The sequence below is a fragment of the Lissotriton vulgaris genome, chromosome 9, assembly GCF_964263255.1.
Source record: "Lissotriton vulgaris chromosome 9, aLisVul1.2, whole genome shotgun sequence".
Lineage (NCBI taxonomy): Eukaryota > Metazoa > Chordata > Amphibia > Caudata > Salamandridae > Lissotriton > Lissotriton vulgaris.
This window is the reverse complement of record NC_141697.1, coordinates 732,125,818-732,143,518: the sequence shown is the minus strand read 5'-3', so window position 1 is coordinate 732,143,518 and position 17,701 is coordinate 732,125,818. Positions and strand designations below refer to the sequence as shown.

At 42.9% G+C, this 17,701-nt stretch overlaps 1 protein-coding gene across 6 annotated transcripts in view; it reads left to right on the top strand.

The window, feature by feature from the left end:
- The window catches only part of CCDC9 (coiled-coil domain containing 9), a 515,467-nt gene that overhangs the window by 365,843 nt on the left and 131,923 nt on the right, over positions 1 to 17,701 (top strand). For 2 of the 6 annotated variants that reach the window (XM_086938478.1, XM_086938474.1), the window contains exon 14: positions 4,876 to 5,043. In XM_086938478.1, the coding sequence (XP_086794604.1) occupies positions 4,876 to 5,043 (168 nt within the window). Of the gene's footprint in view, positions 1 to 4,875; positions 5,065 to 5,141; positions 5,346 to 17,701 lie in introns of those variants that run through there. The other 4 variants (XM_086938477.1, XM_086938473.1, XM_086938476.1 and 1 more) reach the window with 3 other exon arrangements.

Below are 17,701 nucleotides of genomic sequence, written 5' to 3'. Positions count from 1 at the left end.
AGGAAAAGGTTATCTGGTTAGTGTGTCGTCCATGGTCACTTGTTGTATCAAGTATTGTATCCAACTCGCAAGTCAGACAGTCAGACGGCAATATGGCCTTCATTGAATGTCTCTTCTATACGAATTGATACTTTAAGCAGACTAAAGTCAATTCTTTTGCAAAAATCTGTGCCACTGACAGGAAAATAAACGTATGATCTGCAAGTTGCAAGGACATCTGCAGAGATACATGCATTATTATCAACAAACTGCCCTGTACATTTCGCAGAAATGTTAAGTCAATCTTAAACATGTCTGATACCAATGGCATTGCACATGTATTTAGGACGATTTTTTCGGGACTGTTAGCACCATTTGAAGCATTCCTCCGCATTTTTCAAAATTTCGTACACTCTGTGTTCGGCGGCCTGCCCCTCATCTTGGGACTCATAGCAGGAATACTATTTTTTTTCTTCTGCTCCGATATGGCAAGTCCAGTAACCGGCAATACCCAGAACCTCATGGAACAGACCCAGAGGTATCGTGAGCGGAGAACACAGATTCTCGGCTTGGCTTGTTTAAGAGATCTGAATACGACATGGCTTCTATCGTTCAGACCAATCTGGCAAGATTGCATCTTACCTGTTCTACAATGCCTGCTTTGCGGAGAGGAATGCGTGTTAGACATTTGTCTTACACTTCCATCAGTCCTGCCATCGGATGTCGACTCCTTGCTAGGTCCTGTAACGGCTCATGCATTGTGTTGCCCCCAACGGCTACAGATTCTGATGACTGCATTCATTGAGATCTCACCAGTAAGTCTAACTGAGGGTGAGGTACGAGAAACACCAGGCACACAGGTATCATCTGAAATGACCATTTCTAATGCGGCAACAAGCGCTGACGGCAATGCTTCTCATTTATGGACATTTGATCTGCTGGATCAAGTGGTTCCACTTTCACCTACTGTGGTAGACAATTTCTTTGCCAGCCTAGACGACTTGATGTTTTCCCCTGACACCGAGAATAACTTTTGAGTCATGCACACAGTGTTCTCTGAAATTCGGCCTTCATTTTTTCAAAACAATGACTTCTAACATTTGGAACTCTATTTTCACAACAAAGTTGTAGTTTTTCTCTCTTTCCAAAACATTGAACTTTTGGCACATACTAATCTGCTTTAAGTAGAACTATTCCTAGAGAACAAATCATTTTTTGAAGACTGACGAAAAGAACTATTTAGGCCTCATCCCTATTAATAGAAAGATTGCTATGACATGTTATGTTATTAAATGATCTCGACTTTTTCTTCTGTATTTAAGAGACGTTTTTATAAATGTAATCTCATGTTTCTTTTCAAATTGCATAAATTAGATTAAAAGACTGTATGCTTAGAAATGTTTCCCTTAAGTATATTGTGTACTGTAGAAATGCTAAAAGTATTTTTCTGCTTACCCAGTTCAAATACATTCTTTGTATTGGGGTGGGATTGTAAACACTAGCTTTAGATATGGTCAGTGTTTGCTAGATTAACTTTATTGAGCTTAATATCCGTGGAGTGGGTGTTGTAAATAAATCTCGGACCCTAGTATAAATTTCCCGATTCATGCCCTTATATAGGTATACTTTATCATTACCATAGTTGGCCCAAACCATACAGCCCAAATATGGCATGGATACTACCTCTAAGCTCCAAGAATTAACGTTTTCTTGGAAAAACCCGCCGTCAGCAGCCCGGGACTTCCCCTTGCTTGAATATTAAGTTCTCCTAGAACTCCCGGCGTTTTCCAAGAAATAAGCCTTTGAGTGACGTTATTGAATCTAAACATGCGTCAAACTCTGCACCTTCAAAGTATAAATATGCCTTGATTTGCCTAAACAAACACACGGTGGTTTGGAGCAGATCGACTATTTACTTGCCCGACGCCCTGCAGCAGCAAGTGCCGAAGGAAGCCGACCCTCCAGCAGATGCACTGCGAGACTGTCATTTCTCCTGCCGAGAAATCCAGCTCCAGGGTTTCCAGGCTACCCGTGCGGGTATCTGGGAAATCGAGTCCGAGAACGAGATACAAGACCTCCTTCATTCTAGAACAAAGGTACGGAGCTGATTAGACCTCTTAGAGAATTATTGGAATCAGATTCCTGGCAGAGAACTCCTAGACTTAAAACTCCTCCTCTTATACTCCCTCCCTCTTACCAGACTTAGGTTAGGTACACTGGGGTAGGCGTATTCTAGCAGCACCAGATGAGTATTTTAGTCATCCTTTTATCACTGTATGTATTTTATACATTTTATGCACTTTATGGCTTAGAAACCATATCATGCTTTTACAGTACTACTTTATAATGCTTTTCGTATTATATGCATTGTACTTCATAGTAAGCTTTACTATTGTAGCAGTTCATTTTTAATGCTTGAGAAAGAAGACTGTTCAGTAAATACTTTTTTATTGAAAATTCCTGTCTCTCTATTTCTCTTGCACCTCTAGTGAAACTAAGCATGCACGATTGACTGAGTGAAATAGTTATTTATTGTTTCCGGGGCTCTAGAGATTTGATTTCTTATTCTTGGGAAACAAAAGTTGTCATGTTTTATGCGGTTGTCAGAAACTAATCCCTTGTTTATTCGAGAAAGTTTCTAGTGACCTCGGAGCTAGCTGGCACTCACAATTAACCTCTTGGCTGCTAGGCGTTTTCCCCCTCCTGTGCTGGGAATTACCATTTTGCTGTTTGCATGACGAGCTCAGCTCGTCATCAGCACACGACACCCGTGGGTGATGACGAGCTGAGCTCGTCATCAGCATCGAAAGGGTTAAGTCTAATATAGCTGGTAGAGACCTAGTAGACCTCAGTCCTAGGTCTAAGCTACAGGATATAGTATTCCAATGCGCAGAGCCTATTGGTAATATAGGAACTACACTGCAAGACCATGAGGAGTTTTCCTGGATGTAGAGGTCAAGAGCAGTGAGAATGGGGTTTTCCTCCATTGTGCTCATTGTTTCATATAAAGAATAAGGTCACTTATTATAACTCCTTTATTCATGCAGAGGGGGGTCAGATATAAGAGTTTTTGGGAGAGATTTGAGGAGTCTATATTTTAAGCTTTAAAGCATTTTTGGTTAGATTCTTGTGGTACCTAAAATATATATATGCATAGCAGCCCGATGGATCCAGTTTGGTGTCTGTTATTCTTAGTAGATCCATGTCAAAAACAAGCTGCAAGTAACCTGAGGAAGAGTGGAGGGTGCAGGCAGGAGGGGAGGGTGGATCAGGGCTTGATTGTGTAGCTGCCAGTGGTCTTTAGTTACGATTATAGAGTTTACTTACTGAGGACTGTAAGCTGGTTACAAACAAAGCTCTAGAGCATGTGGAGTTGGAGGCATAAGGAGTTGAAGTCCATTAAAGACGCTGCCAGAAAGGTCTGTGAGTGTGAGTTAGATATTTCCTTGAGGAAACCATAAGAATATTGCAGCTTAATAGAAGGTCTGAGGCGTAGTGAACTTATTACTAGTATAATGTAGGTGAGATGTCAAGAGACTTTCATTCATTTATTAGTGAATGAGGGAGATTGGTAGGCTAAGCTAAAAAAAAGATGCAGTTATGAATGGCAACGAGGATGTTTTCAACTTCGGATGAGTAGAGATTCAAAGAAGCTCATAGGAGAAATGCAATATCATAAAGGTGAGGAGGGTTTTGGCTTAAAGAGAGCAGAAGTTCATAGGAGACAGCAAGGACCAAAACCACTACAAGATGGCATGGTATGTGTGGTATGTTTTGCAGCCAAAATCCGGTAAGTCCTTGGCGCCAATGCCAATGACTGGCATATTGCTCCCCTGTGGGGGAAGGGATTCTTCTGTTAAAGGATTCGTGAATAAATGCAATATTTAACGTGTATAAGTTCATAGTCTGGCTGAGTGTATCTCCTAGTTAGGAAGGGGTCTACATTACATCTAACAAGATCATTGTTATCTTTGACTAAGGTAATTAATTTATTTATTTGCGGTTTTTGTAGAGCGCAACACTCATCCCAAGGGATAGCACGGCGCTTATACCAAGCAGAAACTACTGATGACTGATACTGAAAAAGTTTAAAAATTGGGGAAGTGGTGGGTTTTCAACTTTTTTCGGAACAGGAGATAATTTGTGGTATGTCTCAAGTCAATAGGAAGCTCATTCCACCTTTTTGCTGCCAAGTAAGAAAAGGAACGACCACCTGTTCTAACTTTATAAATACGTTTGGTCCTAACCAATGCCGATTTAAATGAAGGTAGGTTCCTAGTGTTGACATAAAATTCGATCTTCTCTTGAAAAATAGTGGGGCCAGTCTTATGCAGAGCCCTATGGGCATGGCTCAGCAATTTAAAGGCAGCCCTCTGACGCATCGGAAGCCAATGAAGTTTCTTTAAACATTCCGATGCCGAGTCTAGCTTGCCTTTGTTGCAAATAAGTTTGGCCGCCAAATTCTGCAGAACCTGTAGGCGAGAGAACAAGTGTTCATTCATCCCTACAAACAGAGCATTGCCATAGTCTAAACGACTAACCAATAGGGCCTGTGTAACTGAACGTCTGCAGTCCAGAGGTATCCAGGGAAATAACTTAGCAAGAAGTTTTAGGATGGCAAAACCCTTGCCACAGAAGGATCGCACATGATCCTTCATGGACAAGACATCATCCATGATGATCCCCAGGTTCCTGGCATGTTGTTTTGGAGTGGGGGCCAGAGCCAAGATCAAGAGATAATTCGCATTAAAATTGAGTGTGCTGTCAACAACCAAAGAATGTGTATAAAACATTTGACTGCTGCTCTGCATGCATGCTCTTTATATTCCAATGTTTCCTATAGGCACAGGACATGTTTCGGAATAACCACTGTTGTCCTCATATTGCTCCTTTTAGGTTCTCAGAAGAAGGGCCCAATTGAAAATTTGTCTGTTGCTCTTGAGACTGCACAGCTAGAATCATCTGACCAGACCATAAGAGCGATCTATCCACAAGAATCGAGAGCACATGCAAAGGAAGATAGAAGTTCTGCACAAACCCGGAGAACGAGACGATGTTCGAATGGTGAGAAAAAACGAAACCAAAGTCAGTGTTACTTTTTTTTTTTATATATAGTATTGTCATTGAGTTTAGAAACACAGACCTTTTTTTTTCTTTTTCAGTTTTATCCGAGACGATACCAAAACACTATTAGTGTTTCATGAAAAACGAAAACCTTGATCATATAGTAGCAGTCTCATAAATATTCAAGTTAGCAATTTCCTTATGACTTCAGTGTATTGATCATCCCGCTTATGCATCCAGATTATTCAGCCCTTGCACTCTGATGAACAGAGAATGCTGCTGGCAAATCCTGTTAATTTAAGGTACTTTCAGTGTTAAACTTGGTGACTACATTACAAGCATTATGTCCACACTCTCAAGTCAAGTTTCCCAGATTACTGTGCAAGCAGCTCACCTAACCCATTTTTTTCCATTGCAATCTCGGATCGGTAGATCTAATCATGCCATTTTAAAACCAGAACTAAGTCAACAAATGCGCAAAGAAAGGCCTGCACCGGGTGAGCTGCTCATGCACCTTGGAAATTTGATAGTTCTGTTGATGATCATTGCGACATATCCCAAAAACCAAGCCTACATACATTAGATGTAAAGTGTGCCCAAACCTATAAATAACTCGGGGAGAAATGGCAGCAATGCAAGCTTCTTTCATGCATATCAACTAGCCTGAGCACAGAGCAGGAGAAGTGCAAGCTTCCACATCTTCCCGCATGGGCTGCAAAAGTGTTCTCTTTCCATCATACACAGAACAGAGACAGCAGATTTGGAGAGGGGTGAGGTTCATCTTTGGGTGTGTGTTTGTGGAATGTATGCAGAAATAGTTATTTTTATTTCTACTATTTAATATGCTTCCAGAGATGTGGTGTAATACTATATCCACTGAAAATACAACTCTTAAGTGCTGAAGTAAATTGATTCTGGACGAATTGTGATTGTCTGTACCACAACTGATAGTATTTACACTTTTGTTACTTGTTAATTCTCTTGTGATTATTCTTTTTTTTGTGTGTGTTTTTTGCTCCTGACTGAATGAAAAGTGCTCCTGTGTAAGAAACCGTAATGAAATGGAGAAACCTGTGTAATTTGTATTGGCTACATGATACTGCCAGAATGTTGAAATTCCATTTAGTCACTGATGCGCTCCTTTGAGGATTGTATATTTTGTCAATATGGTAGGTACCACATTGACCCATTTAAAATGATTCCGTGTAATATTCTTGCCCTCTCCACTACCAGCTTTGTAATATGAAGTTCCATGCACCACGATTCTCCTTCTGCAAGCATTCTCTTTTTTTTTAATTCTTATATATTCGCCCATTTAAAATTATTACCTCAAAAATAAATCTTACAACGTCGGGACACAAAATGTCATCAGCTCCAGGTCTAAAATGAAACGATAACAAAAACAAATGGAAGGAAACACTGTGTCCATGTGAATGCATTTGAAAGAAAGCCATGAATATTTTATAATTGAGGTTGCCATTATTCTAAAATGGGACCAGTAATGAAGAGGACATTTTATATAAAGAGTGCAAGTGTAAAGCAATGAAAATTCATACCTTTCATACTTTGCTGCATCAAAGCCAGAATCTCATTTAAAAATATCCTCTTATGTCCTTCAGGCTTTTATACTAAAGTAATACTGCTCCTTGAATAGACAGTATTTTGTCCAACCTCTTTCATACCCACTTGGGATACCTTACATTGTAGGTGACTCATGTTAAACTTTTCCTGAAAGAATCTCCGAGCCTGCTCAAGTCCGGAGTGCTGGGGTACAATTTTGTGGGAGTAAGGAACCCACCCACACCCCAACGGACTACCAAAATTGTTTCATCTGAAAATAAATACATGTACTCCTACTTACTTTTTCACGTTCCAGGAAAAATATTAAAGTGTAAAACAATAAAGCGTGTTCATCTAGTTTTGTGCCCATGCTCTGATATATATATATACTGTAACAAAAGACTTGTCCCTGATACAGAATGGGCTCAGGCTGCTTGCTTGCTGGCTATAGTTCAATCAATCAATCAATCACCAATCTTATAGAGTGTGGCTAATCATCCATTGGGAGGGTTTGCAATTCAGTCGAAGAGCCATGTCTTGATGTCCTTCCTGAATTGAGGCAGTGAGGGTGATTGCCTGAGATGTAGTGAAAGAGGGTTCCAGATCATTTCAGCGAGGTATGAGAAGGATCTTTCTCCGGCTATGATCTTGTGGATCTGTGTAATAGTGGACAGGGCCAGGTTGGCGGAGCAGAGGTATCTGGTGGGAGTGTAGATGGGGAGGAGGTGGTTGAGGTATGCAGGCACACTATTGTGTAGGGCCTTGTAGGTGTTCTTGAGGAGCTTGAGGGGGACTCTTTTGTTGATCGGCAGCCAGTGGAGGTTTCTCAGGTGACCGTCGATATGGCTGCGACGGGCGATGACCAGTATAAGTCTTGCTGTGGCGTTCTGGATTCTTTTCAATTTCTTTTGGAGCTCCTGGGTTGTGCCGGCGTAGAGTGCTTTGATTTAGTAGTTTGTTGCTTGCGAGCACCTGGGTGACCTTACTTCTAGACTGAGTGGGGATCCACTTAAAGATCTTTTGAAAGAGGCAGAGCGTGTGGAAGCAGGAGGATGAGACGGCGTTGATTTGACAGTTCATTGAGAGTGAGGAGTCAAGAATGGTGCGGAGGTTATGCTCATGGTCTGTGGGTGTGGGGAGGGGCTACGAGTTCTGCGGGCCACCTTGAGATGTCTCAGGTGGTGGGGGTGGTTCCCAAGATGAGACTTCATTTTTGTCGGAGTTGAGTTTGAGGCAGCTGTTCATGCAGGTGGTGACTTCCTTCATCCCGTCGTGGCAGTTTGTCTTTGCGGCTGTCGGTTCGTAGGTGAGGGAGAGAATCCGATGGGTGTTTTTCCGCATAGGAGACTGTTTAGTCCATGGTTTCTGATGATGGCTGCCAGCAGGGCCATATAGATGTTGAAGAGGGTGGAGCTCAGGGGGACTACGCAGCTGAACTCTGTAGGTTCTGAGGAGAACGGTGGGAGCCTGACTCTGGATCTGCCCAGTGAGCAAGGAGAGGATCCACTCCAAGTCTTTGCAATGGTTGCCATTGTGGAGTTGTGCATTGAGGGTGTGCTTGAAGACTGTGTCGAAAACGGAGGATAAGGGCTGTGGTTTCGCCTCTGTCCAGGAGATTGCGGATGTCATCTGTTGCTGCAAGGAGTGCAGTCTCAGTGCTGTGGTTGCTTCTGATGCCTGATTTGGAGGTGCCCAAGATGTGGTATGTTTTGATGAATGAGCGTTGATGGCCTTCTCAATGGCTTTAGCTGGAATGGGTAGCAGTAGATGGGTCTTTAATTCTTGAAAACGTTGGGTCGGCAGAGGGTTCTTTCAGGAGGGTAATGATCTCTGTGTATTTCCAGTCTTCAGGGAAGGTGGTGGATTCAATGGAGCAGTTGATGGTGCGGCAGAGTTCGGAGGCGATTTTGGCACTGGCTCGGTTGAAAATGTGGTGGGGCTCCAGAGTGGATGGTTTTCATGATCCATAAGGTGTTGTCTGTGGTGAGGGTTGTCAAGTTGGGCATGAATGATTCATAGTAGCAAGTTTCAGAGGAGACACTCTGTAGTTTGGATAGCTGGGTCTAGCTAATGATTCAATTATACAGTAAAGTATTAGTCTGCCTTAACACATCTTAGTCTAGTTGCTCTTATTCCTGCTTTTTAAAGTAAAGCATAATTGTGATGCTGCTAATTATCCCACTTCAGTCTGGATTAAGTTTATGCTTCCGAGAAGTACATCGTTTTCGGGACAGTGAGCAGAAAGGCAGGCAATAGGTTGACGTGCCACAGTTGAGGGACTGGCAGTCTTTGGTGCTATGTCATCACAGTAATAATTGGGCTGTCAAGTCTCTGACTGACATGTCTGCACTGAACTACCTCCATGTACACCAGGTTTAAAGCAGGATCCTCTTGATGTACGTGGAGCAAAAACTTACATATGCCTCTCTTGCATACTGTTTTGAATGCCTAAAGAAGTCCTTAGCTTACTGCCTCTTAGGAGATCAGTGGGTCAGTGTTTTGCAAGATCAAATCAAGGGCCATCCAGCGATGTCTAGGCAGCCTGGATAAGGGTGACCCAGGGAAGTCTGCTTGCTCTCTACTAGCTTAATGATAAACCCTCAGAACCCCGTCTGTTTAGTCAGGATTGACTAAAATACATTTGTACTTTCTCACACATTCGCACACAAAGTCTCACCTCGACAGTAATTATTCCAATTAGATACTCACAAGCTACCACTTAGACGTGCCAGAAACCATACACTTTTTTAGGAGAACTACCCGATTACAGAAGAGGGACACCCGACTCTGCGATGTGCACTTTGCTCCAAGTCTGGTTTCCATTATAGGGTCCCTACAAACGGTTTTCTAAACCTTTATATCTTTAGCTGCTCCTCAGCTAAAGTAACAAACAGATAAAAATGGAGAAACTAACACCTCTCTGGCAGGATGTGTCCAAAGTGATATTGAAAACCTTTCACGTAACTATTCAACACAAACATACGGAATACATAGTAAAAATCACAACATTACTTGTCAAGTTTTTTTTATTGTGATCCAAGTGCCTTTAAGTCATGAATTGATAAATTTTTTAACGTTTTGTCTAAAGATAGCTAACATTTTACTATTGTACAATAATGTGAAAAAGACAGCGCACTTTTTGATTCTGTGGTTATTCATATTAACACTTCAAACCTTATGTGACGGATAAACATAACGTTCAAGGCATGTGAGCTGTAGATCCCATGCTTTGCATACTCCTGCTATCTTGTGTTGGGTCCGGATGTTTGCAAATTCTTTTTCTTCAAAGAAATCTTTCCAGTCACGAGGTAGGTGACTCCTCCTTTTGGTGATAGTGCGTATGGGCATCGACTCCATAATTATAGTTATTTTTCCGCCGTTGTGATGCGAATTGCTGCGCTCCAGTTCGACACAGTTTCTCGGGTTCCCCTCGGTGCGCAATACACTCGCCCTCAACTGTATTGTTTTCGATCACCTATTTCCATTCTCCGCGTATCGTATTTACTGAAAATCTCTTTCGATCGGGTAGCTCGTGGAACGCCTTTAGGCCTACCACTGTCGGTCCGCCACGCAGTAGATGGAATGGACTCCATTTAAACTCTGCCCTCGGTGCCACGCAAAATTCCAGCTAACCAACTTGCACGCTATGTGCAACTTGTGCATATCTCCGGAGCACAAATAACAGGACTACGATGCGTTTAAGGCTTTCCTATCGGTAAAGCCGCTTCGTGACCGTTGGGCTCGATGTTGCGACATGCAGAACCAACACACCGGTTCCATTCCGGACCTCTTCAGAGAAGATTCGGAGCAAGAAACCGGAGACGCCATGGGAGCTGAGGAAGGACAAGAGCCTATCTCTATCTCGATCTCAGAGTACAGCTCCGACTTTGACGAAGACATCCCGCAAGGGCAGTGTATTGTGAGCACCGATCCTCCCTTGCTCCAAAGTCTACCTCAGCCCAAGAAGCAGCCTCCGGTACAAACCCCCACCCACCTGCCGGCCCCAGTCTGAACCTAGAACATGTGTCTGACGGCCCGCCTTCCAGCACGGCACCAAGGCCTTCTGGCTCCGAACAGATTAATTTGAAATATGGCACTGATCCGAAACCTTCGGAGTCAAAGTCAGGCTCAACCCCACACCCTTCGATGCCAAAAACTTTTTTGTATCCAAAATCTTCTGTATCCAAAATTCCAGCACTGAAACCTTCGGCGCCGAAACAAACTGATGTGCCGATTACATCAAAAGAGCACCGTTTCGATTCCCCCCCCTCAAAACCAGATCCGAAACAGAGAGAACTCTACATCCATCCAACAACTGAACATGTTACCACCAAAGTGACATGAAAATGTAAACCTGAGACTGAAGAAGCTTACCACATTCCTTTAAAAAGGAAGAATGTGGCTACTATTACTTCTTCTCCTCTGCCTCCATCACCTCCTCCTGAGTCTCAACCATTGCTAATTTCACCTGCTGACTCACCACCATCATATACTACACCTGATGATCAGGATGAAGGAGACAGTGATCCAACATCTACAGACTCCTGGAGAGAACACTAATTCTCCCACAGGTCTGATCTGACCCTACTGAGCCTTCTCCACCAGACGACAGTGTAGGATATATACAGGTATTAGGTAGAGCTGCTAATTACCATGGGGTCGAGTTACATAAAGAATCCCTAGAACTAGATTTCCTTTTAGAACACTTAGTAGTTCCCAAACTTCCTCGTACACACTTCCCATGCTCAAGGGTATGCTTAGACACGTGGATGACCTTTCCAATGATCCTGTGTGGGCACGTATCATCAACCCTAGGGTAGACAAAAAATATAAATCTGCACCATCGGATCCAGCTTACATCAGGGGGCAGTTACCATTAGATTCTTTAGTCTTTTCTAATGCACGAAAAAGGCTAATTCCCAAATGTCAGGATATGCTACACCCCCAGACAAGGACTCTAAGTTGATAGACTCCTCTGGAGAAAGAGTAGCCTCAAAAGCCACAAACGTTTGGCACATTTCCGAATACCCCAGCACTTTTAGACCGGTACGATAGGGCACATTGGGATGAAATGGAGCAATTTCACAAATTTCTGCCTGATGAGCACCAGTCCAAAGCTCAAGACCTAGGGAGGGATAGCTCATCTCCAACAATTCCATCACGTGCGCCTTAGATGAGGCTAACACTGTAGCCAGAGCCATCAACACCAGCATTCTCTTAAGAAAGCATGCCTGGTTACGCATTTCAGGGTTTAAACCAAAGGTGCAAGCTTCTATCCCTAACACGCCATATAACAAACAGCACCTCTTTGGTCCTGTAGTAGACTCATAGTTTGAAAATATGAAAAAGGACACAGAGGTGGCGAAATCCACGGGAGCCCTTAAGTCCCCTTCAGGTGGAGGTTCCTTTCGGCACCCCTTCAATCGTGATGGGTCCAAGAACACCTCCTCAGACTCTGCCTCTACAACCTACAAAGGGCACAATCAGCCCTCTGATTCTAAGGGTTTCTTCAGAGGGGGCTACAGAGTCAACAATGGCAAGGGTAGAGGAAGAGGTTCCAATTCATGCAACTCCCCCTCTAATACCAAACGGTGACTTCACCACACCTCCTCCCGACCATTTTAACACCTGTCGGGGGGGGCTTCTTTCACAATTCCTACTCGTCTGGCATTCAATAACTACAGACAAATGGATGCCAGAAATTATCTGTCTCTTCTCCTGGTACACTCCTACTAGAAACCTTCGATCTACTGATGCAGGTTTTAATTGCATTTCCAGGATTTGTAAGGCTAGATGGGAGGCAGAAGTCTGTCAAACTGTGCAGCTATTTTATGGAATCAACTGCCTATCTCTGAGATTAATATCTTATAGGCTTCTTTTCAGGAAGGCATTAAAAACACAACTGTTTCCATCTTCGTAAAATCAGTTATAGTTGCTAGGATCCCCTGTCTCACCTTTTAGCGCCAAGACACCTCGGCATTCGAGCGCTCTATAAAACTATAACATATCATATATCAGAACAGTCTTCCAAACATTACTCCAAGTTGACAAACTGTCACCCGACCACTTACCCTCCTCAACCAAGAGGTTCAGTCTCTTTTTTTAAATTTTTTTTAAAGGAGCTATAGAGCCTGTACCACTACAATACCACACGTCGGGCATCTACTCCTTCCTTTTTCTCATACCTTAAAAGGACGGTTCTCTCAGACCTATCTTGTACCTTGGAGAATTGAATCTTTACATACAATCAGACCATTTTCACATGGTAACACTTCAACAAGTGCTCCCACTCCTACAACAGGGTGACTTTCTGTCTACTCTAGACTTAAAGGACGTGTAATTCCATATTACAATACATCCCGCTCATCGCAAATTTCTCAGCTTTGTGGTAGCGGGCCGTCATTACCAGTTCAAGGTACTCCTGTTCTGAGTCACCACTGCTCCCACAGTCTTTACAAAGTGTCTGACATTAGTCGCCTCTCACCTGAGAAGACAACACATTCCTGTCTGCCCCTACTTGGACGACTGGCTCATCAAAGCCAGTATGTATCCAAAGCGTCTCCAACACAATCACAGGACACTACAGTTACTGCACCAACTGGAGTTTACAGTCAATATGTTGAATTTACATCTTCAACCTTCCAACACTCAAAACTATCTAGGAGCCACTTAAGAAACTCAAAGGGCTTTAGCTTTTCCCAATTCAGCCAGAATTTGCAATTTTCAGGCTCTAGTTCTCCAGTTTCAGCCCACTCACTCGCTACCAGCTCGAGTGTATGCAGCTGCTCGGAATGATGGAGTTTTGTATCACGATTGTACCCCATGCCAGGCTTCACATGCGTACCCTCCAGGAATACTTAGCAAGTCAGTGGAACCAATCACAGGGTCTTTTAACCGATCTAGTGTTGGTGAGCGGCCATACTCATCGCTCTCTGCAATGGTAGAACCCACAAAATTGATCAAAGGGACGGCACTTCATAGATCCAGTTCCACAGACCATGCTAAAATCAAACTCAGCCCTCACTGGTTGCGAGTGCAAAAAAATCTCCACATAAACCATCTTGAGCTGCTAGCAGTGTTCCTAGCTCTCAAAGCATTTCAGACTCACCTGGTCGGCAAAGCTGTCCTAGTTTGTACTGACAACATGACAGCAATGTATTATATACACTCTCCAACTGTGGCATTTGGCTCAAGACATTTGCAAGTGGGCGATTCACCACATAATCTATCTCCTAGCAGAACACCTCCCAGGAGTGAACAATCAGATTGTCGATCTTCTCAGCAGACCGAGATAGCAAATCTACTAATGGAAACTTAACCCTCAAGTTCTCCTCCCATACTTTCAAAGTTGGGGAGTCCCTGAACTAGACCTTTTTGCCACACACCAAAATGCCCAAACTTCGCCTCCAGGTACTCACACCCGCTCTCCAAAGGCAATGCACTATGGATGAACTGGTCAGGGATATTTGCCTACGCTTTTGCGCCTCTCCCACTCATTCCATTAGTGGTTCAGAAACTCAGGCAAACATCCCTCACAGTGATCCTAGTAGCTCCCACATGGGCCCATCAACCTTGGTTCACAACCCTGTTGGAGCAGTCACTAGTTCCCCATCAAAAACTGCACCTCACATCCAGTCTCCTCACACAGAGCCATGGAGAAATCAGACACCCAGATCCTAAACAACTGAACCTCTCGATCTGGCTCCCGAAATCATAGAGTTTGGTTATTTAAATCTGCCACCAGACAGTATGAACATCATTACAGAGGCCAGAAGACCTACTACAAGAACCTGTTACGCAGCTAAATGGAAAGATTTTGTTATCTATTGCAATAATAACAACATCTATCCTCTTGATGCTTCAATACAAAATATAATTTGTTATCTCTTACACTTGCAGCACTCTGGGTCAGCTTACACTTCTATCCAACTATATCTCACTGCAATAGCTGCATATCTACAAAAAAGGCAACACTTATCTCTTTTTAGAGTGCCAGTAATCAAAGATTTCATAGAAGGACATAAGAGTTATCCCACCAAGACTTCCACTTGTCCCAGTGTGGAATCTTAACCTAGTCCTCACACGAATGGGCCCACTTTTTGAACCCATGCATAAATGTGAACTACAGTTTCTCTCCTGGAATACTGCTTTCATCATTGCAATCACTTCACTGAGGAGAGTGAGTAAACTACAGGCACTAACCATAGAGGAACCTTTTTTTCCAACTTCAGGGACAAAGTGGTTCTTCGTACCAACACCAAGTTTCTACGTAAGGTAGTTTCTGCCTTTCATGTCAATCAGTCGCATAAGTTACCTGTATTCTTTTCTCAACCTGATTCAGTGGCAGAACAAGCTCTATACACCTTAGTTGTTTGAAGAGCCCTTTTATATTACATCAAAAGGAAAAAAAAATGTAAAACTAAAAAACTTTTTGTTGATTTTGCTCCACCACACAAGGGCAATCCCATGTTCAAGTCGGGTATTGCCAGATGGATTGTTAAATGCATTCAAATTTGTTATGCAAAAGCAAAGCAAACTTTAACAATATCCCTAAGAGCACATTCCACTTGCAAAATAGGGGCTACTAAGGCTTTCTTAGGAAACCTTCTCATAGTTAACATTTGGAAAGCTGCATCTTGATATACACCAAATACTATTGTGTACATGTGTTAGTGAGACAACAAGCTAATGTGGGCCAGGCAGCACTTGGAACACTCTTTCAGACAACTCCAACAGCTACTGGTTAGCCACCACTTTCGGAGAATACTGCTGTATAATCAATGCAAAGCATGTGATGTACAGCTCACATGCCTCGAACGGATAATGTTACTTACCCAGTAAGCATCTGTTCATGGCATGTAGACCTTTATATTCACATGCGCCCACCCGCCTTCCCAGGTAGCTGTAGCAGTTCTCTCTCTTACTTTATATACATACGCATGGAAATCTCTATTCTTTACTTACTAACTCAATTCTCACCATTTCCGGTAAAACAATCGAACAATGGAGTTGATACCCACGCGCACTATCACCGAAAGCAGCAGTCACCTACCTCTTGACTGGAAAGACTTCTTCGAAGAAAAACAACTTGCGAACATCCAGACTCAACACAAGATGGCAGGAGTGTGCAAAGCATGTGAATCTACAGCTCTACATTAGGCCTGGGTGTTAAATTCTGTTCTGTTCGCAGAATTTGCGGAATTTGGGTCATTTTGCGTTCCGTGGAGAACGCGAAATTGCCCAAAATTCTGCGTTCCGCGACTTTGCAAAATGTTTTGCTTGTTAGCGTTCACAAAAGCGTGTTCGAGATATTTCCCCCTGAGCACGCAAACAGCGATTGCGAACAGTAAAAACGCATTGCGAACAAACAATTCCGCGTGCTCGCAGAATTTCTGCGTGTTCGCTGAGATTTTTTACCGTTTTGCGGAGACTTGTGTAACGCGATTCCGCAAATTCCTCCCATCCCTATTCTACATGCCAAGAACAGATGCTTACCGGGTAAGTAAAATCCTTTCAGTTTGTCACAATTTACTAAACAAATTAAATCAGCCAACATTCACTAGCTCTGGTCGAAAAACAAAAATCGCCTTGTGTGGTACCCAGGTTAGCAGCAGTAACTTGGAGTAAACCTTTTTTTGTAAGAGTTATCTGTCTCACATTGTCTTGGAGGAATTGGGAACCACTTCACCTTGCAACAAACTGCCTAAGTTCTCTGTATGCTCAGTTTGATGTAGTTTTCCCACAATATCTCAGCAGGGTTGAGGTCTTGACTGTGACTTGGCAATTCTAAAATCCTAATTCATTTATTTATCCGCCACTCAGTCCTAGATTTATTCGTGTTTTCAAATCCTGGTCCTGTTGCACAATCCACTTTCACCAAACCGTTAGTTGTTGGACAGATGATCGCTATCTTTCCTGTAGAATGCATTGTATAGGGAGGTATTCACAGGGGACTCTATGATTAAGATGTCCTGAAACTATGGTTAGCAGGCCCAACTCATCACCCCCTCCACCCATCCCTAACGTTAGGTAGTAGGTTCTTGTGGTGATACACGTTTGGTTATCTTAAAACATGTTATTGTGAATTACAGCCAAACAACTCCTCTTTGAAACAACGTTTTTTGGACAGATGAGGCATGACATCTTTTGATTCCTTCAATTTCTGTTTTGTAAACCTAAGCTATACAGCAATGTTCTTCTGGGAGAGTAAGGGTTTTCTCCTGGCTACCCTTCACAAAAGTTGCACACTCCCTCCTGGAGCTACCATGCAGTTTTGCAAGCTTGTTGCTGCCCATGAATAGTAGCACCAGGATGCACCACTGCGAGTGGCAGTGCACTTCATACATTTCAAATTAATTCATTCAGGAGTCCCATGCCATAGTGTATCCTGCAAAAAGTTAATTGCCGACCTAATCTATTTGATTGTCTGATCAGGGCTTTCTTATAACATTTTGCTGCATCTAACTTATCCTTTGTACTTCAGACCTTATTCAATATGATCTTAACCATAGACTTTATTTTCCTACACCATTTGAAGAATACATAATCCTTGTGCTAGCTTAGACTGCCCACTAGAGTGAGCTAGCCTCTGCAAGAGATCCATAATAAGAGACACTGGCTGTCTTCCTCCAAGATGAATTGTTAGTTTGCCTGTTGTCTATGCTGCCAAACCTCCTTGCATTATGCCTCTGAGTAGGGCATTGGGATGTTGGAACGCCTGTCCTAGTTTCTCCTTAATACTAGGGGTGTTGATCACATGCTCCCAACCTTTGTGTGCAAAACAACAACGTTTTGAATTGGTTTGTGGCCCGGGGCAATATAGGAACTACAAAAGCATTTTGTGACCTGAGCAATACATCTTTGTAAATATGTTTGAGTCTTCCTGCCCTCAAAAGCGTGATCACCAATATTAACCCTGCTAATTATTAACATTATTTAACCTACACCAGTTCTCCTGGTCTTCACTAGCTGGTAACAGATGCCTCCCATGGCATTTTCTTATGATGTCTCTTTTCGTGAATGTGTTTATCCTGAGGATAGACCACTTTGTGAGAAGCCCATGGACAAGAAGCTTTGTGTCCACTGTACATGGCATTGT